The 23,964-nt window shown below is 37.7% G+C and overlaps 1 protein-coding gene across 5 annotated transcripts in view; it reads right to left on the reverse strand.

Moving 5' to 3' along the window:
- RGS22 (regulator of G protein signaling 22) overlaps positions 1–23,964 on the reverse strand; it is a 165,660-nt gene that overhangs the window by 101,332 nt on the left and 40,364 nt on the right. For all 5 annotated transcript variants that reach the window (XM_060287494.1, XM_060287496.1, XM_060287493.1 and 2 more), the window contains exons 5-9: positions 9,838–9,923; positions 9,037–9,205; positions 5,710–5,839; positions 3,299–3,899; positions 1,755–1,916 (exon numbers count right to left, since the gene is read on the reverse strand). In XM_060287494.1, coding sequence (XP_060143477.1) covers positions 1,755–1,916; positions 3,299–3,899; positions 5,710–5,839; positions 9,037–9,205; positions 9,838–9,923 — 1,148 coding nt within the window. The remainder of the gene's footprint in view (positions 1–1,754; positions 1,917–3,298; positions 3,900–5,709; positions 5,840–9,036; positions 9,206–9,837; positions 9,924–23,964) is intronic.

Consider the following 23,964-nt stretch of genomic DNA (forward strand, 5'->3'; position numbering starts at 1 on the left):
ATGGTATATCTCTCCATCTATTTGTATCATCTTTAATTTCTTTCATCAGTGTCTTATAATTTTCTGCATACAGGTCTTTTGTCTCCTTAGGTAGGTTTATTCCTTCAAAGAGAGTCATGTACCACAATGTTCACTGCAGCTCTATTTACAATAGCCAGGACTTGGAAGCAACCTAAGTGTCCATCGACAGATGAATGGATAAAGAAGATGTGGCACATATATACAACGGAATATTACTCAGGCATAAAAAGAAATGAAATTGAGTTATTTGTAGTGAGGTGGATGGACCTAGAGTCTGTCATACAGAGTGAAGTAAGTCAGAAAGACAAAAACAAATACCATATGCTAACACATATACATGGAATCTAAAAAAAAAAAAAAAAAAAGGTCATGAAGAACCTAAGGGCAAGACAGGAATAAAGACGCAGATCCACTAGAGAATGGACCTGAGGACACAAGGAGGGGAAAGGGTAAGCTGGGACAAAGTAAGAGAGTGGCATGGACATATATACACTACCAAATGTGAAACTGATAGCTAGTGGGAAGCAGCCGCATAGCACAGAGAGATCAGCTCGGTGCTTTGTGATCACCTGGAGGGGTGGGATAGGGAGGGTAGGAGGGAGGGAGACGCAAGAGGGAAGAGATATGGGGATATAAGTATATGTATAACTGATTCACTTTGTTATAAAGCAGAAACTAACATACCATTGTAAAACAATTATACTCCAATAAGGTTGTTAAGAAAAAAAAAGGGGATGTGATTGAGCTAATTAAAGAAACACATATCATTGAAAAAAATCATGATGATCTTTTTGTTGTTGTTGTTGTTTTGTTTTGTTTTGTTTTGCGGTACGCGGGCCTCTCACTGTTGTGGCCTCTCCCGTTGCGGTCACAGGCTCCAGACGTGCAGGCTCAGTGGCCATGGCTCACGGGCCCAGCCGCTCCGCGGCATGTGGGATCCTCCCAGACCGGGGCATGAACCCTTGTCCCCTGCATCGGGAGGCGGACCTTCAACCACTGCGCCACCAGGGAAGCCCATGATAATCTTATTTGTTAACTTAAGGAATTTGAACCTTACACTGAAAGCTTTGGGGTAACTAGTTAAAGACTTAAAGCAGAGAAGTAACATGATCAGATCCATCACAGCCACGCTGGACAGCTCAATGATCCTCAGAAGGCACACATTTTCTCCACTAGGTCCATTCTCTTTCTCTTGTTTAGAGTCCCTTGAGTCCCAGGTGAAATATTACCTCTTCTCTGTATCCTGTACATTCACCACACTTTCTTTTACTACACTCATTTTATATGTATGTTCCTCCCACTAGACTAGGATCACTAGACTTGACTGTGTTTTTTACCCTTGTATCCTTAGCACAACACTTGGCCCATAGAAAGTGTTCATGGAATGTTTATTGAGACAAATCCAACTCAAGCTACATGTACACACACACACAAATGCACACACACACACATCAATTTGATGAGGTCCTGAGCGTAAGAAGGTCAGGGGTAGAAGGATATGCTCACAAAGTTCAAATGGAGCTTAAGTACTGTCTAGTCTTATTACGGATTTAAAGTCCCTCAAATATCAAAATTATCTAAAGGATAGGTACTTTAGAGAAGGCCAAAGATATAATAATCTTGTCATTCAAAATTTCCATAAATGTTACAGCCTTAAGACAAAAAAGTATAACTTGTAACTAGCTTAAGAAAAGTGAAAGCAAATAACTTTGATTCATATTATTTTTTCTTACCAATAAAGAAGTAAGGGTTTTACAACCTCAGTCTGAATATTTTTTAAGTGTTCTTCATTCCACTGAGATCCATCTAGCAGTTTAAATTTTGATAAGATTTCTGCAGAAAGGTAGCAGTCTCCACTGCTCACTAGATAGCATTTTTTCATCTTCTCAATATGTCTGAAATAATACACACACATTGACACAATATTCAACTAGCCAAATATTTTCACTTCCAAAATGTTTCAGGCAATTAATGAACTATCTTAAAACCAAAAGTGAGTTACAGGGAGATATAAATATTTCTCACAGATATGGGAATGGGAAGGGTATTTTTGGTAGGCTGAACAATGGCCTTACAAAGATGTCCATATCCTAATCTCCAGAACCTAAGAATGTTACCTTACATGACAGAAGGGACTCTGCAGATGTGATTAGGATTTTGAGGAGATCATCCTGGCTTATCTAATTGGTGCTAATGTAATCTTAACAGTCCTTCTAAGATGGAGGCAGGAGGGTAATAGTCATAGAGAAAAGAAGTGAGGATAGAAGCAGCAGTCAGAGAAGAGAAAAGATGTCATGCTGCCGGCTTTGGAGATGGAGGAAGGGGGCATAAGCCCAGGAAAGTAGGTGGCCTCAGAAGCTGGAAAAGGCAAGGAAATGGATTTTCCCCTAGAGTGTTCAGAAGGAACGCAGCCCTGCATACCCATTTTAGATTTCTAACCTTTCAACTGTAAGAGAATTAATTCGTGTTGATTTAAGCCACTTAGTTTGTAGTAATTTATTACAGCAACAATAGGAGCTAATACAGTATTAATTCTGAAGAATCTATGTAGGTTGCTTGCATATCCCTTCCCTAACATGTCTTGGCAAGTGGTAGTGGCCTTCTACCCTGGGATCAATCAGGTCATGCTTCATAATCAACCATTTGGTAATCCCTGAGCTTATAACTGTGTACAACAATGACATTATGATCATTATGATCAACAACAGTGGCATTGCGATCTGAATGCCACTGAGATAACTGGAATAATCCAGTCACTAGTACTTACTCAGTCAAACCTTTAATGGGAACTGCAGTCTACTACAGTGGATCTGCTTCAGAGTTCAGAGCAGATCAGGAAAACACAAGATAAGGACCTTCCTAAAGCAGGGTCCTCTTAAGGTTCTTAAGACTTATAGTGACCTAAAACATTTGGAGGAGCTGAAGACCTGTGCCCCATCAGACTTTTAAGAGGCTCTCTAGAGGATATCCAGCATCATATCTAGCAGCTATCACATTCAGATATGAATGTCGAAGTGGCATCTGACTAAAGACCATAGAATTTGTTAACTGAGCAGGCTGTTAGGAAGAGCCAGCCCCTTACTTACACTGGCATAAGGTATCTTTTACATAAATCAATATTATAATAATAAAATAAATCTTATTATTATTCATTCCTCTAAAAGTATAAATTACATTTAAATATTTATTTCAGGCTTTCTGCCGGTGCTTACATGACCCAAACTAATATTCTATAATTTGGTTTTAAAACTATTGAAAAATAAAAAAGTAGAAATACCTTTGATGTCTTCCACAATCCTTAAGAACTTTTAACCTCTCAATATCCATCCAGAGCCACCAATATCTCTCCCCTAATGTACCTTTAATAAATTTCTTAAATCTTTCGAACTCCTTTCTATTGCCAATGTCATAAGTTTTGTGAGAAATACACCAATTAGCCCTGCTTTCTAGTCCAACGCTCTCAGTTTTTGAAACTGCTTGTGCTAACATGTCTTCCGACTTTTCCTTTAGCATTTCACTCCGCAAAACATTCTTGCCAGAGGTAGTCCCCAAACACTCATCAAATACCACTTCTGTTACATTTCTGAAATTTATATAATCTGGGCTTTCTCTAAGTGGTGCTCCAAGAATTTGATGAATTGCCACTCTCAAAACAAAGTTTATATAAGATCTTAAAAATTCTTCACATGTTGAGAAATGCAATGTCAGGCTTTCATCAACATCCTGTTGCTTTTCAAGGTATGTCCTCAAAAGAGCTTGAGAAGGAGTGTCTTGTAGAGATACAGGCCCATCTTCTTCAAATTCGGAAATTAACCTAGTGGCTGTAGATGGGCTCTTTTTCGTCCTGGGGTGAACTCCATCATCAAAGATAAAACTCTCTGTATTAAATCATAAAAGGCTATTAGATCGGATATAAATGTAAAAGTTTTCTTTTAATTATTAACTAGATGTTATAGAGCTAGGATGGCAAATGGGTTTATCATCGGTAGTGACTGCAGGGACCAACCAGTGTCAATGAGGAGTCTAAGGCTACATTTGGGATCAGTAGAGAGAAAAACTGCCAACAGGGATTAGTCATGTCTTCCCTGGACATGAAAGGGAATATTGGTGGCAGATGAATTAAATATTTGATATCCTTAATAAAGAGGATCTTCAAAAAGACATTATACACTTTTAAAATGTAATATTCCAGGCTGAAAATGTCAACATACAAAGGCCAAATCTATTAAAGAATTAGAATGTGTACATCAAACAACTGTATGTACTTTAATATTTCATGTTCTATGGTAAAATAAAATTAGCTGCCATAGGTGATGAGATGATAGAAGAACAGACCAGAACTGGAGTCATAATAGCAATTAAAAAAATTCACTATTTTATCAGAAAGATTCAATTACTACTATACTTACAACCTATCATTAAAATTACAAAATTGCATAAGGCCCTTGTGAAGACTTACAAATACAAATGGATTGCTTTTACACTTTTTCTAAAGATATAGTCTAGCCCCTATTCTTCTGTCTTTCAGAAATCAGTGAAATATCTGATATCAGTGCTTTATTTCACATGGCAAATCTACCCCTTGCAAAGCCGTGGATCAGGAAAACCCTGACCCATGTGTCCCACTCTCAGTTTTCTCAGTAATAGATTTCAAGTCTCAATGAACTGGAAATGTTTCATTACAATTTTAATTGAAAATAAATATACTAAACTTCCCCAAAATTGAGATTAGACTTTTGTAAACCTGTGAAAGGATACTGGGTATACACTCAACCCCACAGATTTGGAGGTAAAGTGCAAGCCTGGCACTTCTGCTCACTGCCTTCCTGCTATCCTTTCTCTTCCTGCTTACTAACGTCACTCTCCAATTTTCTACTTTACTATTTGGGGAAAATAGTAAGAAATCTATAAATTCAGCAATTTCCAATTAGGAAGATGATTTTCCCCTTTACCTAGATTTGGGTTCAATCCTAGAGAATCCAGACTTATCACCTCCAGAGGTTGCTTATACTTTTCAAAGGAATTATGTAAGAATTGTTAGTGAATTTCTGAGTTCCCCTCTTGAATCACATTGCAAAATTTTTTTTCCCTCTAACAATATCGTATTTAATTACTCCCATTTCTGGAAGGTTCCCTTTATTTATGAAAAGTTTGTATCACCCACAAAAGTTCCCCACAGTAGAAATTTATCTGCTTTTCAAGGTGAGAAACAGTCTGAACTTAAAAACAGAAGGAAAACTCAAGTTCCATAAATCACTATTTACTTTGGGGAGAAGAGAAAGGTTACACCCACTTCATTTCAAAGGATTAATAATAAGAATTTGTAAACTGTGACAGGAAATAATGACAAGACAAATATTTATTGACTGTCCATTAGGTACGAAGCACTAAGCATTTTCTATACATTCAGTATATATGCATCATTAGTTTAATCTTACAGATGACAAAAGCAAAGCTCCCAGAAGTGGAATAATTTGCAGAAGTCACAAACTAATAAGTATCAGAGTTGGGTTCTAAACTCATCCTCTTTTCACTATATCAGGTTGTCTCTTGAAAAACAGTAGAAAGTGGTGTTGCAGGGGAGATAATTTTTTCTCCCCATCCACTAAGTGTTGTACTGTAAGTTTAGAATAACAACAAAAGATGTAAAAAGGAGTTCTGAGGCCATTCTTGTCCTTTTCTGCTTACCAGAAACAGATGAATTAACTGGTGATCCAATTTTGTTGTGTAATACACAAGAAGGTAATGAAAAGGTTGATACTGTTTGCTGATTTTGTTTTGCTAATGCAAACCAATCTTTTGTTTGAGTATAGGAGGCCTAGGAAGAAAGGAGCACATTTGTTTAACATAAGATTAGCAGTATTCTTCCAGTCATGAATCTGGACAAGTCATTATGATAATATTCATTTGCATAGTGCAATAGGTAAAGGAAAAATTATGCCGTGAAAGAAAAGAATGTTGTACACAGAAAAACTCATTAGCTGAGAATAATGGTAAGGAAATTTCAATTCAGATTATTTTCATATTAGATGATCAAAGGAAAGAAATGAGCTCACTACCCATCAATTTCTTCACTCTTCCACCAGAAGCATGCAATCCTACTTCCTGGATTCACTACAAATTCACACTATCTAACTTTAACTTGGCAGTCACCACGGCTCATCAGTCTTTGGATGCATCTTTTGCCAGCTACTCCCATTCACAACTTTCCCAGTTATTTCATGCCCCCAATTCTGTCTGGCCTGGCTCAGTGTTTTTAACAACTCCTCCCTAATATGACAAAAACTTAACTCTCAGTAGCACTGGAAACCTCTCCATGCTCAACTTCCCCTTTACCTTAGATTCAGTTTTCACAACTTTGCTTGGATTGGATGCTTTCTGAAGGCTGATTCCTGACTCACCTGCCCCTGGATGGAGCCTTCAATGTTTCCTTTCTTTTGTGTTCTCCTGAGCCAGCTGACCCAATTCTCAACCTGACACACAGCTTCTAGAACCCCAGTCCTAAGAAACTCCATCTCAGATTTCCCGGGAAGATTCTTCTTCCTGCTTCTTAGTCATGTCCTCACCTACTCTTCTAGGATAATCCAGCTTGTTCAACAGAAGCAGAAAAGGGAGTGCCCAGCATTACTCTCATTTCTCCCTTCTCCAACCTGGTTGGCCCTTAGCCTAAGGAACACTCACAGAGGAGGCAAGGCTCAAATGGAATAGAATTGTTCCCTATTATGCAGAATTAGCAGGGTAAGTCAGGCCACACAATAAGACCAAAAGCAAGAGAAAGAAATATCAGGTGTCATCAGTGTACTCACTGCCCGTCTTAGAAGTAAGGTTTCCTTGGTAGATAAAAGCTTTGAATCTAATTGCCTTTTGTTTCTCCTTTTCCTTCCTCTAAAACCAAGTCATTTATTACTGATTACATGTTCATTCAACATATTTATTGAATGACTACTCTATTACAAGTAGTATCCTAAGCACTGAGAGGAGACCAAAATAATTAAGGAACTTTCAAGGAATAGAGAGAGACCAACATACAAGAGTCCTTGCTATTTCAACTGCACAAAAAAGATGAGAGAGTAGAAGACAGGGGAGAAAGAAGTAGTTAGCCAGACATAAAAGCAGTTAACTATTCTACTTTGTACTCTTAAAAGATGCGTCAATTGTTTGTGTTTAGATGGTATAACTGAAGACTCAAAGAAATATTACCAATTATCATATGGATTAATCCCTATCTATAGTCATGGTTTAGTGATTTAAGGTCCCAAAGAAAACTGAGTCCTCAAAGTTTAAAGGCTATCAAAAAAAATATATAGTTCAAATATTACTCAAGTTGACAGAAATGAGCTTTTTCCATCACAGAAACTAGTAAAAGTAAACTAGCTTGGATTTTTATTCTCTTATATTTGATTAAATTTACCTGTAAGGAATCAGAACTTATTCCCCTAGATTGATTCTTTCCTTTGTATGTTTATTGACCCCTACTATCAGTATATTTTTTGACATCCCTAACATTATTATAACATATGGGTTAAGATAAAAAATAAATACCTAAAAATAAATATAAGAGAAAAGAAAAATGTGCTTTCAGTACATCCCTGAGCATTATTCAGAGGAAATAATGGGACTGGCATAATTTTTTAACATTTTTGCCAAATATTGCTGATAGAACTGTCAAACTACAAAATTAAATAGGAGCTTACACATGAAAAAAATGTTCAAATAAGATAGGAGAAGGATATCCATTCCAACAGAGATGGCAAATAGTTTTCCTCTTGTATGACATCTTTGATCACTTGGAAGTGCCTGCCTAGAATGCTGTGTTGAAAAAGAATTTGGAGCCAAGTCCTAGCTCAGCAGGAAAATTGCCATAATTGATTAGCAATCTCTGTCATGAATGCAAACTAGGAGAATAGCAACACATGGGTAACATATTTGCAATTCCTGGTTTTGTAAAGAACTGTGTATTAGAAATGTCTTCCCAGAGAGAAGATCTGATAATTAGAGGCTAAAGAGAAGCAGAATACGTGACCCCAAAATATGCCATGGCATTGTGGATTATTGTGAGCTGAAGGAGATCACGACCCAACAGACTCAAGAAAAACACTTACCTCTCCTTTAACTACCTAAAAGAATTTACATAGGGGGCCTGGCTCAGAGACAGCCAGCACCAGAGATAACTTTTATCTGAATGACCGACCTATCTATATGGCAGGTAAACATCTAATTACCAAACATCTGGTCTTCTTATAGTCCTGTGAATTACCCTCCTCCACTTTGAAGCCCCAGGCCCCTACCCCATTCCTTAGCTCAGGATGGCATATATGTCTCAACTGCCCAACTTGCTCTTGGGTCTTATATTCTTATAGGGTTCCCATACATACTAAATTACATTTGTTTTTTCCTGTTACCCTGTCTTATGTCATTTTTTTGTTTGTTTTTAATAGATCAGCCAAAGAACCTAGAAGGGTAGAAGGAAAATTGTTCCGCCCTGGCAGAGGCAAAGATCAAACAACAGTATTCACTAAACTGTGATTCCCCAAAAGGACATTTGATTCTAGGTTAGATCTCTTCAAACGTACCCATACCACCCAACATTCTCCAAGTGTGAAGGGCAAATTTATCTGGTAACAGCTAAACAGTTATGCATTTTATTACTGAAGAATAATCTTGACAATAGGGAAGAGAAGGCCCAATTTATTGTTGTTTTGTACAAAAATTACAAATTCCAAATAATAAAAAATTTGGAATGAACAATGAAACCCTTGCTTCCCAGGTGACATTGGGGATGTTCTTCAATTGTGCATTTTTCCTTTGTACACATGAGGATAATAATTCTAATTACATTTCAGGTGAAAGAGTGTAGGGCAAATAAGTCAGCATAAACCTAAGAGAATATTTGCTAAATCTACTTCAGAAGTATTTGAAATCATTTTCCTATTCAAGTGGTACATGAAATTCATATCCCTAAAATGAGGAGTTTCACTGAAGTGCCAAGACACAAAGAAACACTCACACTTTTACCTTGCCAAGAGAAATGCAGAACTTTTTCATACTTATAACATCATCTTCTTCAACAGGAGGAGGTGGTGGACTGGTTGGTTTTTTCAGGACCCAGGGAGAAAAATCTGCACCTAATGTGATATTCATGCCTGATTCACTCCATCTTACTTGTGAAACCAATTTGGCTAACCTGCATTTCAGAAATCATACAAACTAGAAATAAGTTTCAAATACGGTAGAATTTAGAAAAAAAAAAAAATTTTGTTTTATGTATTCAAATCAATCTCCCGTCCTAACTCTGCAGGATGATTCTCTTAGGATCTGCTAAAATTAATGGCCTATTCATAGAATTACTAATTAATAATTATTCTATTTTATTTTATTTTTATTTAAAAAAACAGTTGTTCTAAGCAAAAGTCAAATTTTAGTAAAACTTCAGAATGTTTAGGTACTTAAACTTTAGAAGTCAGGGAGCATAAAAGAAAAACATGGCCCTGCACTACAACGTTCTGTCTTTTTTATGACACTCATATTCATTTTTTAACACCCTGAACATAAATACCTTTACAGAAGTAGAAAAAAATTTTAAATATAATGATCAAAGAAGCAGAATTGAAATACATTTATTAGGTACTGTTTCTACAAAATCTCTTTGCAAAAGTTAAGTGATTTTTACCAATGCTCTATCTTATACTATATAGCAAGTGGAATATAAACTCAAATGAGTTTAAAGGTATACAATTTTATTAAGGAAGTACAGAAAAATTATTTTTGGTGAACAAAAATCATTTAAAAATATGTATATTGATGGGATTACAATACCTGTATTCAAAGTAGCAATCACTTTCCAGAAATGCTGGAAGTCTTTCTTTTTTGACCCAGTGAATACCTTGTTCACGATTGAGACACTATTAGAGGACAAGTGAAAAAGAAAAAGTGTGTCAAAGAAATTCACCATTCAGGACAATGATGGCCTAATCACTAGAGCAATATTACCTCTAGCTCTTACAGGGAGCCCTGCCTGTACCTTCTATTTGGATGGGAGAGAGTAAGAACCCTGAGTCACAAGTACTTCTTCAATTCTCTCAACAATCCTGTATCAACTATTATCTATGTTTTACGGATTAACAAGCTGAATCCAGAAAACTTAAGTAACTTACTGAAAGAGAAAGAGTGACAAAAAATTCAGTCTCAGTATTTTCACAGTCATAAAATGGGTGAAAAATAATCACAAACAGAAAAAGAACTAACCAGAAAACTTGGTAAGACTGCTAGAGTGACTGCAAGCCCTTTGTCCTTCCAATTTTAGGAAATTTTGTTAAATATTTAACATCACCAGGCATTATCATTGAGGATACCAAGGTTAACAAGAAAGAGAAGGCCCTTCCTTTAAGGAGTTTGCAGATAATTCAATAAGCAATAATAACAGAGTGCTATAAGCACCAGAAGTTCAGGATTCTGTGGGAGGCCACATGGGCATGAAAACCAGCAAAGGTTTCCCACAGAACATGACTGGGGGGATGGGGGACAGAGTCAAGATGGAGGAATAGGAGGATGTGCAGTTCGCCTCTCCCCACAAGTACATCAAGAATACATCTACATCTACAAATGGAACAATTCTCATAGAGCACCTGCTGAACACTAGCAGAGGACCCTGGACACCTGAAAGGGCAAGAAAAATCCCCACGCAACCGGGTAGGACTTAAGAAAGAAAAAAAGAAGAGGAAACAGGACGGGACCTGCACCCTTGCAGGGGAGCTGAAGGAGAGGAGAGGTTCCCGCACGCAGGGAAGCCCCCTCACCGGTGGGGAGACCAGCTGGGACAGCGAGGGAGCTTCAGGGGCTCGGAGGAGAGGGCAGCAACCAGTCTGTGGCAGACAGGACAGAGTAAGACCTACACGGATGGTCCGGATGGTCCAGATGGTCCATGCCACAGCCCTGAGCTCCCCAGACCGAGTCCTGTGTCTGCTGGTGCGGAGCAGGGCTGCATGATGGAACATGGGGTCTGGAGAGTGGACTCAGGGAGGGGACAGCTGTTGGCTGTGAAGGGACAGCCTGAAGGGACGGGAGTAAAGAGCTCCACGATTGGGAATGTTCATGGAAGAAGCCCAGGCTGCCATAAAAGCAGAGTGCCATTGTTGAGTGGCACGCAAGGGGTGAGGCCACCATTGCAGCCCCCTTCCCTATGCACTGGCCCCTGCCTCCGGGGGCATTAGGATGGTCACCTGCCTGAGCAGGCTCGCGTGCCCCACCTGTTGCCGCCTCCACCCCCGCCCACCTGAGTGGGTGCATGCGCTCTGGGACAGCCTGAAGAACAGATGCTAGCAGGAGGAACACATACAGAGGTGGGGCTGAAACCACAGCTGAGCCCCAGGGGCAATGCAACTAAGGAAGAAGAGCTGAAATCTCTCCTTGAGGCTGCAGGAACCACGGATTTACACCCCCGCTGTCAGCACTGTAAACTCAGCAACTGAGGAACGTCCAAATGGACGAGTGCTCCCATAGCTGAGACGGGTCTAGCTTTACAGCTGTGGGCTTTGTGGGCACGTACACACGGAGATTGGACCAGGCCAGAATCTGAGCTGCCTCCACAGCTACCACAGTGGGTCCAGGTACACGACTACTGCAGTCCTGGGATATGACTTCGGTGGATCTGCACTGGTGGCCTGGTGAAAACAACGCCTGCGAGATGCCAGGGCCAACTGCCGGCATACCCAGTTAAGGGGGCGCTGAGAGCAGTTCCAACGACAGTGTAATTTGTGAGCCAACACAATGGGTGAAAAGTGACACAACAGAGTTCACTCACAGGTGAACAGTTCCAGAGGAGGAAAACTCAGTGGCTTCTCTCCCAGTGGGAGAGCTCCAATCTCACCTACTGCATACCACAATTAGAAACACAGCTCAGAAACAGATCTGAGGGCCGCAGACCCTGCCCCTGGCAGGGAATTAACAACCACAGAGCAAAGAGGAGGCTCCGCTCAATATCCAGTGCAGGCTTAGGTCACCACAACATCAGTCACACCTCGTATCAAGGGGATAACGGCCAGCATACACTGAGGAAAGAGGGGGAAGACATCCATACTAAAAACAGCCCTTGCACCAAAAAATATTAAACACACAGAGACTACATAGGGACATTCCAACATAAAAATAGCCCTTCAAGACAGTCTCAGAGTCAGGCATTAGGAGGAAGAACCCCAGAGTGCAGGAGCTCCACAGGGCTGGAAGAAACAGACACTCTACTCTTGGAGGGTGTACACAAGACCTCATGTGTGCTGGGACAGAGCACAAAGCAATACCTCCATAGGAATCACAGCTAGACCTAACTAGGGTCTGAGAGGGTTTCCTGGGGAGGTGGGGGTTGGCTGCAGCTCACTGTCAGGGCAGGGACACTGGTGGCGGAGGTGGGGCTTTGTGGGCACCAGAGAATACTGGACCCCAGAGAATACTGATCAGTGTGAGCTCTCCTGGAGGTCCCCACTTTGCACTAAGATCTGGCCACACCCAACAGCCTACAGGCTGCAGAGTTGGAATGCTTCAGACCAAACAACCAGCAGGACAGGAACACAGCCCCACCCATCAGCAGACAGGCTGCCTAAAGTCATACTGAGCTCATAGCTACCTCAAAACACACCCCTTGTCACAACCCTGCCCATCAGACGGACAAGGCCCAGCTCCACTCACCAAAGGGCAAGCACCAGTCCCTCCCACCAGGAAGCCTGCATAAGCCTCTGGACCAACCTCACCCACCAGGGGACAGACACCAGAAGCAATAAGAACTATGGTCCTGCAACCTGTGGAAAGGAGACCACAAACACAGAAAGTTCAACAAAATGAGATGACAGAGAAATATGTTGCAAAAAAAGGAACAAGATAAAACCACACAAGAACAACTAAATGAAGAGGAAATAGGCAATCTACCTGAAAAAGAATTCACAGTAATGATAGTAAAGATGATCCAAGATCTCATAAAAAAAAATGGAAGCACAGATCAAGAAGACACAAGAGAAGTTTAACAAGGAGTTAGAAGATATAAAGAACAAACAAACAGATGAACAATACAATAACTAAAATGACAAAGCACACTAGAAGGGATCAGTAGCAGAGTAACTGAGGCAAAGGAACGAATAAGTGAGCTGGAACACAGAGTGGTGGAAATCACTGCCACAGAACAGAATAAAGAAAAAAGAATGAAAAGAAATGAGGACAGTCTCAGAGACATCTGGGACAACATTAAACACACCAACATTCATTTTATCGGGTCCCAGAAGGAGAAGAGAAAGAAAAAGGACCTGAGGAAATTTTTGAAGATATTATAGCCAAAAATTTCCCTAACATGAGAAAGGAAACACTCAAGTCCAGAAAGTGCAGAGAGTCCCATACAGGATGAACCCAAGGAGGAAAATGCCAAGACACATACTAATGAAACTGACAAAAATTAAAGACAAAGAAAAAATATTAAGAGCAACAAGGAAAAAGCAACAAATAACATACAAGGGGATCTCCATGAGGTTATCAGCTGATTTTTAAGCCAGAAACTCTGCAGGCCAGAAGGGAGTGGCACAATATATTTCAAGGGATGAAAGGGAAAAAAACCAACAACAAAGAATACTCTACCCAGCAAGGTTCTCTTTCAGATTCAACAGAAAAAACAAAAGTTTTAGAGACAAGCAAAAGCTAAGAGAATTCAGCACCACCAAACAAGCTTTACAACAAATGCTAAAGGAACTTCTCTAGGTGGGAAAGAGACCAGCAACTTAAAACAACCTTGTACCTATATAGACTGCTGTATCAAAACCTCATGGGAACAGCAAACCCCAAAACTGCAATAGATACACAAACAAAAAAGAAAAGGCAACTCAAACACAATACCAAAGATAGTCAACAAATTACAAGAGAAGAGAACAAAAGAGGAAGGGAAGAAAAAAGACCTACAAAAACAAATCCAAAACAATTAAGAAAATGTCAGTAGGAACATACATATCAATAATTACCTTAAATGTAAAAGGATTAAATGCTCCAAACAAAAGATACAGACTGGCTGAATGGATACAAAAACAAGACCCATATATATGCTGTCTACAAGAAACCCATTTCAGATCTAGGGACACAAACAGACTGAAAGTGAGGGGATGGAAAAAGGTATTCTATGCAAATGGAAACTGAACATTATGGGATTAGAAATCAATTACAGGAAAAAAAAACTGTAAAAAACACAAACATGTAGAGACTAAATAATACATTACTAAACAACCAATAGATCACCAAAGAAATAAAAAATATCTAGAGACAAATGACAATGAAAACAAAACGATCCAAAACCTATGGGATGCAGCAAAAGCAGTTCTAAGAGGGCAGTGTATAGCTATACAAGCCTACCTCAAGAAACAAGAAAAACCTCAAAAAAAAAAAAAAAAAAAGCCTAACCTTACACCTAAAGCAACTAGAGAAAGAGAACAAATAAAACCCAAAGTTAGCGGAAGGAAAGATATCATAAAGATCAGAACAGAAATAAATGAAATAGAGACAAAGAAAACAATAGATAAGATCAATGAAACTACAAGCTGGTTCTTTGAAAAGATAAACAAATTGATAAACCTTTAGCTAAACTCATCAAAAAAAAGGAATATGGCTCAAATCAATAAAATTAGAAATGAACAAGGAGAAGTTATAACTGACATCACGGAAATACAAAGGATCATAAGAATCTACTACAAGCAACTATATGCCAATAAAATGGACAGCCTAGAAGAAATAGACAAATTCTTAGAAAGGTACAACCCTCCAAGACTGAACCAGGAGGAAACAGAAAATATGAACAGACCAATCGCAAGTACTGAAATTGAAACTATACTTTAAAAACTTCCAACACACAGAGGTCCAGGACTAGATGTCTTCACAGGGGAATTCTATCAAACATTTAGAGAAGAGTTAACACCTATCCTTCTCAAACTCTTCCAAAAAATTGCAGATGAGGGAACACTCCCAAGGTCATCTATGAGGCCACCATCACCCTGATACCAAAACCAGACAAAGATACAACAATAAGAGAAGATTACAGGCCAATATCACTGATGAACATTGACACAAAAATCCTCAACAAAATACTAGCAAACAGACTCCAACAACACATTAAAAGGATCATACACCATGATCAAGTGGAATTTATCCCAGGGATTCAAGGATTTTTCAATATACACAAATCAATCAATGTGATATACCACATTAACAAACTGAAGAATAAAAACCATACAATCCCAATAGATTCAGAAAAAGCTTTTGACAAAATTCAACACCCAATTATGACAAAAACTCTCCAGAAAATGGGCATAGAGAGAACCTACCACAACATAATAAGGGCCATATACAACAAACCCACAGCAAACATCATTCTCAATGGTGAAAAACTGAAAGCATCTCCTCTAAGATCAGGAACAAGACAAGGATGTCCACTCTCACCACTTTTACTCAACATAGTTTTGGAAGTCCTGGCCATGGCAATCAGAGAAGAAAAAGAAATCAAATGAATCCAAATTTGAAAAGAAGTAAAACCGTCACTGTTTGCAGATGACATGATGCTATACATAGAAAATCCTAAAGATGCTACCAGAAAACAACTAGAGCTCATCAATGAATTTGGCAAAGTTTCAGGATACAAAATTAATGCGCAGAAATCTCTTGTATTCCCGTACACTAACAACGAAAGATCAGAAAGAGAAATTAAGCAAACAATCCCATTCACCAGTGCAACAAAAAGAATAAAATACCTAGGAATAAACCTACCTAAGGAGGTAAAAGACTCAGAAGACTATAAGACATTGATGGAAGAAATCAAAGATGACACAAACAGATGGAGAGATATACCATTTTCCTGGATTGGAAGAATCAATATTATCAAAATGACTACACTACCCAAAGCAATCTACAGATTCAATGCAATCCCTATCAAACTATCAATGGCATTTTTCACAGAACTAGGACAAAAATTTTTTAAATTTGTATGGAAACACGAAAGACTCCAAAGAGCCAAAGCAATCTTGAGAAAGAAAAAAGGAGCTGGAGAAATCAAGCTCCTTGACTTCAGAGTATACTATAAAGTTACAGTAATCAAAACAGTATGGTACTGGCACAAAAACTGAAATATAGATCAATGGAACAGGATAGAAAGTCCAGAGATAAACCCACACACCTATGGCCAACTAATCTATGACAAAGGAGGCAAGAATACACAAGGGAGAAAAGACAGTTCTTCAATAAGTGGTGCTGGGAAAACTGGAGAGCCACATGTAAAAGGATGAAATTAGAACACTCTCTAACACCATACACAAAAATAAACTCAAAATGGATTAAAGACCTAAATGTTAGGCTGATACTATAAAACTCTTAGAGGAAAACATAGAACACTCTCTGACATAAATTGCAGAAATATCTTTTTGGATCCACCTCCTCGAGTAATGAAAATAAAAACAAAAATAAACAAATGGATGTAATTAAACTTAAAAGTGTTTGCACAGCAAAGAAAACCATAAATGAGACAAAAAGACAACCAACAGAGTGGGAGAAAATATTTGCAAACCTAAGTGACCAACACGGCATTAACCTCCAAAATATACAAACAGCTCATGCAGCTCAATAACAAAAAACAAACATCCCAGTCAAAAAATGGGGAGGACATCTAAATAGAAATTTCTCCAAAGAAGATATACAGATGGCCAAAAAGGCACATGAAAAGATGCTGAACATCACTAATTATCAGAGAAATGCAAATCAAAACTACAGTGAGGTATCACTGCAGAATAGCCATCAACAAAACATCTACAAACAGTAAATGCTGGGGAGGGTGTGGAGAAAAGGGAACCCTTCTACACTGTTGGTGGGAATGCAAATTGGTACAGCCACTATGGAGAACAGTATGGAGTTTCCTTAACAAACTAGAAATAGAGCTACCATGCCATCCAGCGATCCCACTCCTGGGCATAAACCCTGAGAAGACCATAATTCAAAAAGATACATGCATCCCAGTGTTCACTGCAGCATTATTTACAATATCCAGGACTGGAAGCAACCTAAATGTCCATTGACTGAAGAAGAGATAAAGAAGATGTGGTACATATATGCAATGGAATATTACTCAGCCATTAAAAAAGAATGAAACAATGCCATTTGCAGCCACATATGGACCTAGAGACTGTCATATGACAGTCAGACAGAGAAGGACAAATATCATATGATATCACTTATATGTAGAATCTAAAAAAATGGTACAAATGAACTTATTTACAAAACAGAAATAGAGTCATAGATGTAGAAACAGTCTTACGGTTATGGAGGGAAGGGGGAAAGGATAAACTGAGAGATTGGGATTGACATATACACACTACTATTATATATAAAATAGATAACTAATAAGGACCTACTGTATAGCACAGGGAACTCTACTCAATACTCTGTAATGACCTATATGGGAAAAGAATTTGAAAAAGAATACTTGTGTATGTATAACTGAATCACTTTGCTGTACACCTGAAACTAACACAACATTGTTAATCAACTATAATCCAATAAAAATTTTTTAAAATTATAATTGACTGGAAGCATGATTAGCTAGGTTGAAGAGGGAAGGAGGAAAGAAATAAAGATAAGTTTAATAGATCACAGGGTAAGATTTGAGAGATGGAGGGAGGAAGGCTGGAGAAGTAGGCAGGGCCCTGATTATGAGTAGTCTTTTAAATAACATTATGGAGTTTAGATTTTATCTTAAGGTTGTGAGGGTCACATGAATTTACAGAAGAGTTACTAAGTTGCTATTCATCCTAAGACATTTATATACTATTGTTTCTATTTTGTCTTATATTCATTTTTTTCAGAATTCTAATCAATGCCAGTACCTTGGACGCTAAACAAATGCTAATAAGAAGTAAAACAACCAATAAAGTACACATTTCAGTGAGGCAAATGTGTCTGCACTATGTGGCTTCCACTGACTGTCTGCTAAAGCAAAAATTTTGCTGTGATATTAACATCAGAGTCAACGCAGACCACTGCTATCTCCTTTGAGGAACTCGCGGGCTCACACAGCAGTGCTTCCACCATCTGAGAAGCTAATGTTCTTGGGGGTGCACCTGTGCTCAGCAATGCTGACATGTGGCACCAAGTCATTAGGCTCCCCAGGACTGGAAAACTGAGCAAACAATGGTTTCCTCCTGTTTAGCCAAAAACACCCACTTGCCTTCACCAAAGACTATCTTCTGGGTACTTAAAGAATAGAAGAAACTTTGGAAACAGCCAGCACCTTAACAGTAGCATCTTGTTGACTGCTTATCAGTGAGATCTGAAGGACATTTGGATCTTGAGTAAGAAGGATTCCGCATATGCTACACACTGACAACCAACCACACAGGAGGCTTGAATTCTCATGAGCAATGTATTCAATGTATCACAGAAAGACACCAGACGGCACATAAAAATCGACATAAACACTTGAGGAATTCTACAAGGCCGTGGAACTACTCAGTTCATACAAAATCAGTTTGCCTAATATTTACCTAATGAACAGTTCACCTATAACTCTTTCCTTTTTGTATGTTTTGCATCTATTTGACCTAAAAATTAATGAAAAGTATAAAAAAATAAAATCAAAATTGAAGAAAAGTCTTTAGTCAAACTGCTAAAAAATCCTTTCAAGGTGTTTTCAAGTAACTAAAATATAAAGACCAAAAAGATACAAAACAACCCTGCCAACCATAGAAGGATAAATTAATAAATACTATAAGAAACACAAAAATAATTTACCTAGAATACAATTATTTAATCCTTAAAACTAAAAAAAATGTTAAGAAAAACAGATAACCAAAAGGTTAGGGGAAACTGGCTGTCGGTAGGTAAATCATTCTAGAACTACTTCCAATTAGCCATACACAAGCTCTTTAAACTGTCACCAGGATTAGATTAATAAAAATTATATTTATATTTATGAGCAACTAAATAAAGCATGGCTATCTGCCAATGGACTAGATTTTCTGTCTAGTCATTTACTGAAGTATAAATTACATAGAGTAAAATCCATCCTTTTTAGTACACAGTGCTACAAGTTTTGACAATTACATACAGTCATGTAACCATGACTACAATCAAGATGTAGAATAGTTCCAACAGCTCCAAACTTCCTCATGACACTTTGCAGTCAATGACTCCCTCTAACCCCAGGCCCTGGCAACCACTGACAGGTTCTCTATATAGTTTTGCCTTTCCCAGAATGTCATATAAATGGAATCAATATAGTATGTAGCCTTTGACTCTGGCTTCTTTCATTTAGCATAATGCATGTGAGATTGATCTATGTTCTTCCATGGATCACTAGTCCATTCCTCTTCATTGCTGAGTAGTACTCCACTGTACTGATGAACCACATTTTATTTATCCATTCCCAGTAAGGAAATTTGGGTTGTTTCTAGCTTTTGGTGATTATAATAAAACAACTAGAGACATTCACATACAGGTTTTTGTTTTTAATTAATTAATTTATTTATTTTTGGCTGCGTTGGGTCTTTGTTGCGGTGAGTGGGGGCTACTCTTCATCGTGGTGTGCGGACTTCTCACTGCAGTGGCTTCTCTTGTTCCGGAGCACGGGCTCTAGGCACCCAGGCTTCAGTAGTTGTGGCACATGGGCTCAGTAGTTGTGGCTCGCAGGCTCTAGAGCTCAGGTTCCGTAGTTGTGGCGCACAGGCTTAGTTGCTCCGCGGCATGTGGGATCTTCCCGGACCAGGGCTCGAACCTGTGTCCCCTGCATTGGCAGGCGGATTCTTAACCACTGTGCCACCAGGGGAATCCCTCACATACAGGTTTTTATGTGAACATAACTGTCTATTTCTCTTGGGGTAATATATAGGAATAAGATAGATAGGTAGTATGGTATGTGTTTAACTTAGGAAGAACTGCCAAACTGTTTTCCCAAATGTAATTTGCATCAACAGTGTAAGAGTTCTAGATGCTCTGCATCCTGGCTAGCATTTTGTATTGTCAATATTTATTTGTTGTTTATTTTGTACATCATAATAGGTGAGTAGAAATAGTTCATTGTGATGTGTGTATGTGCGAACACTTTTTTTTAATAACAGCTTTGAGATATAGCTTATGTTTCACACAACTCATCCATTTAAAGTATAAGCCAATGATTTTAGTATATTCAGAAACCATCACCACAAATTTAGAACATTTTCATCACCCTCTCCAAAAAACCCATACCCATTAGCAATCACTCTCCATTCATTCCAACTCCTCCACCTCACCTTCCAATGTTGAACGCACTTCTCTTATGACTAAAGATGTTGAGCATCTTTTCACATGTGTATTGGTCATTTTTACATCTTCTTTGGAGAAATACCTATTCAGATCCTTTGTCCATTTTTAAATTGGGTAGTCCTTTTATTGTTGAGTTGTAAGAGCTCTTTACACAGTCTAGATACACAGTCCTTATCAGATATATGATTGGCAAATATTTTCTCCCATTCTGTGGGTTGTCTTTTCACTTTCTTTAGACCATAAAAGTTTTATATGTTTATTTATCTGTTTTTTTCTTTTGTTGTTTATGCTTTTGGTGTGATATCTAAAATACCAATGCCTATATAAGGTCATGAAGATTTACATTTGTGTTTTCTTCTAAAATATGCTTCATTATTAGTATTTTTTGCATTGCTAGATTCAGTTTGCTGTTTTTGAACTTTTTTGTGCCTATGTTCATGAGGGATATTAGTTTGTAAGCTCTTCTTTTCTTTCAAATTTCTTTATCTAGTGCTGGTATAAGGATAATGCTGGAATGAGTTGGAAATTGATCCCTCTTCTTTTGTTTTTTTTGGGAAGAGTTTTCATAAATTTAGTATTACTTCATCTTTAAAGGTTTGACAGAATTCACCAGTGAAGTCATCTGGACCTAGAGTTTTCTTTGTGGAAATCTTCTTCCCTCAAGACTTATTTTTTTGGAGCAGTTTTAGGTTTACAACAAAACTGAGAAGATAAAGATTTCCTATATATCTCCTGCATCCACACATGCATAGCCTCCCCCTTTATGAACATCACTCACAGAATGGTACATTTTTTACCAAGAATGAACCTACACGGACACATCATAATCACCCCAAATCCATTGTTTACCTTACGGTTCACTCTTGGTGTTGTATGTTCTATGGGTTTGGACAAATGTATAATGACATATATCCATCAGTGTAATATCATACAGAGTATTTTCACTACCCTAAAAGTCCTCTATGCTCTGCCTATTCACCTCTGGCCCCTGGAACCCCTAGTAATCACTAATCTTTTTTTTTTAATATTCTTATGTGCTTGATTTTATTCTGTATTTTTTTGAATTTTATTTATTTTTTTATACAGCAGGTTCTTATCAGTTATCCAGTTTATACAAAACCACTAATCTTTTCATTGTCTACATAGATGTGCCTTTTCCAGAATATTATATAGTTGGAATCATACAGTATGTAGCCTTTTTCAAATTGGCTTCTTTCACATGGAAATATGTATTTAAGGTCCCTCCATGTATTTTTTGTGGATTGAAAGCTCATTTCTTCTTACCACTCTATAATATCCCATTGTCTGGATGTACACAGTTTAGTTATCCACTCATCTAATGAAGGGCATCTTACTTGCTTCCAAGTTTTGACAATTATGAATAAAGCTACTATAAACATCCATATGCAGGTTTCTGTGTGGGCATATATTTTCAACTCCTTTGGGTAAATAACCAGGGAGTATGATTGCTGAAATGTATGCTAAGAGTATGTTAGTTTTATAAGAAACCATCAAAATGTCCTCCAAAGTGGCTGTACCACTTTTGCATTTCCACCAGCAATGTATGTGATTTCCTGTTGCTCCACATCTTCATTAACATTTGGTGTTGTCAGTGTTCTGGATTTTGGCCATTCTAATAGGTGTGTACTAGTATCTTACTGTTGTTTTAATTTGCATTTTCCTGATGACATATAATGTGGACCATCTTTTATATACTTACTTGCCATTTCTATATCTTCTTTGGCCCATTTTAAAATCAGGTTGTTTGTTTTCTTATTGTTAGTTTGGATAACAGTCCTCTATCAGATGTGTCTTTTGCTAATATTTTCTTCAAGTCTTTGGCTAGTCTTTTAATTCTCTTGATAATAATGTCTTATGCAGAGCAGAAATTTTTAAATTTAATGAAATTCAGCTTAACAATGATTTCTTTCATGGATCATGTCTCTGATATTGTATCTAAAAAGTCACCTTACCAAAGGTTATCTAGGTTTTCTGCTGTATTATCATCTAGCAGTTTTACAGTTTTGTGTTTTGCATTTAGGACTATGATCTACTTTTGAGTTAATTTCTGTGAAGGGTGTCAAGTCTGTGTCTAGATTCATTTTAATGGATATTAACAAACTGATTCTAAATTTTTTGTAGGGAGCCAAAAGAGTTGGAGGACTGATGCTAACCCAACTTCAAGACTTACTGTAAAGTTACACTAACCAATACAGTGTGGTATCAGTGAAAGAAAACACAAATAGATCAATGGAACAGAATAGAGAGCCCCAAAATAGACTCCCATAAATATAGTCAACTGATCTTTGACAAAGGAGCAAAGTTAATACAGTGGAGCAAAACAGTCTTTTTATTTTTAAGTGAAAGCAGGCTTATTTCAAAAAGCACTCCTTTCAACAAATGGTGCAGCAACAACTGGACATCCAGTGCAATGTTGCTATAATTGCTTATTAGTTCCAGGAGTTTTTTTGTTTATTCTTTCCGATTTTCTATATAGATGATCATGTCATCTGTGAACAAAGACATTTTTATGTCTTTCTTCTCAATCTGTATAACTTGTATTTCCTTTTCTTGCCTTACTGCATTAGCAAGGACTTCCATTACAATGTTGAAAAGGATTGGTGGGAGGAGACATCCTTGCCTTGTATCTGATCTTAGTGAGAAAACTTGGGTTTCTCACCATTAAGTATGATGTAGGAAGATTTTAAACTATGAATCCAGTTTCTTTAATAGATTTAGAACTATTCAGATTACATATATCCTTTTGAGTTAGCACTGGTAATTTGTATCTTTCAAGGAATATGTCTATTTCATTTAATTACTGAGTTTATGGACATAAAGCTGTTTGTATTCCCTTATCTTCTTTGAATGTCTGTAGTATCCATACTGCTGTCCCCTCTTTCATTTGTGATACTGATCAGTTATTTCTTCTCATATTTTTTCCTCATCATTCTGGCTAAAAGTTTATCAATTTCATTGATTTTTTTTCAGAGAACTAGCCTTTATTTTCATTGATTTTCTCTCTTGTCTTTCTGTTTTCCATTTAACTGATTATGTCATTTATTTATTTAATTTGGGCTTAATTTTCTATTTCTAGTTTCCTAAGGTAGAAGCTTAGATCATTGATTTGCGATCTTTAGTCTTTTCTAACATAAGCACTTAATGCTATAAATTTATCTCTAAAGAATTATTTAGTTGCATCGCACAAATTTTATGTTGCATTTTAATTTTTATTCAATTCCCCATAATTTCTAACTTCCCTTGGGACTTACTCTTTGAGCTATGGGCTATTTAGAAGTCTGCTGTTTAATTACATATTGGGGATTTTTCAGGTGTCTTTCTGTTACTGACTTATAGTTTAATTTTGTTATGGTCAGAGAACTCATTTTGCACGGTTTCAAATCTTTCAAATTTGTTGAAATTTGTATTACAGCCCAGAATTGGTCTATTTTGGTAAATATTTCAAGTGTACTTGAAAAAGACTGTGTACTCTGCAGTTGTGAGGTGAATTATTCTAGAAACATCAATTAGATTGACTGGATTCCTAGTGTTGTTCAGATTTCCTATATCCTTACTGATCTTCTGTCTTTTTTTTATTGGATTACTGGGAGAACAGTGTTTAAGTCTTTAACTATAACTATGGATTGT

This window comes from Globicephala melas, chromosome 17 (genome assembly GCF_963455315.2).
Source record: "Globicephala melas chromosome 17, mGloMel1.2, whole genome shotgun sequence".
Classification (NCBI taxonomy): Eukaryota; Metazoa; Chordata; class Mammalia; order Artiodactyla; family Delphinidae; genus Globicephala; species Globicephala melas.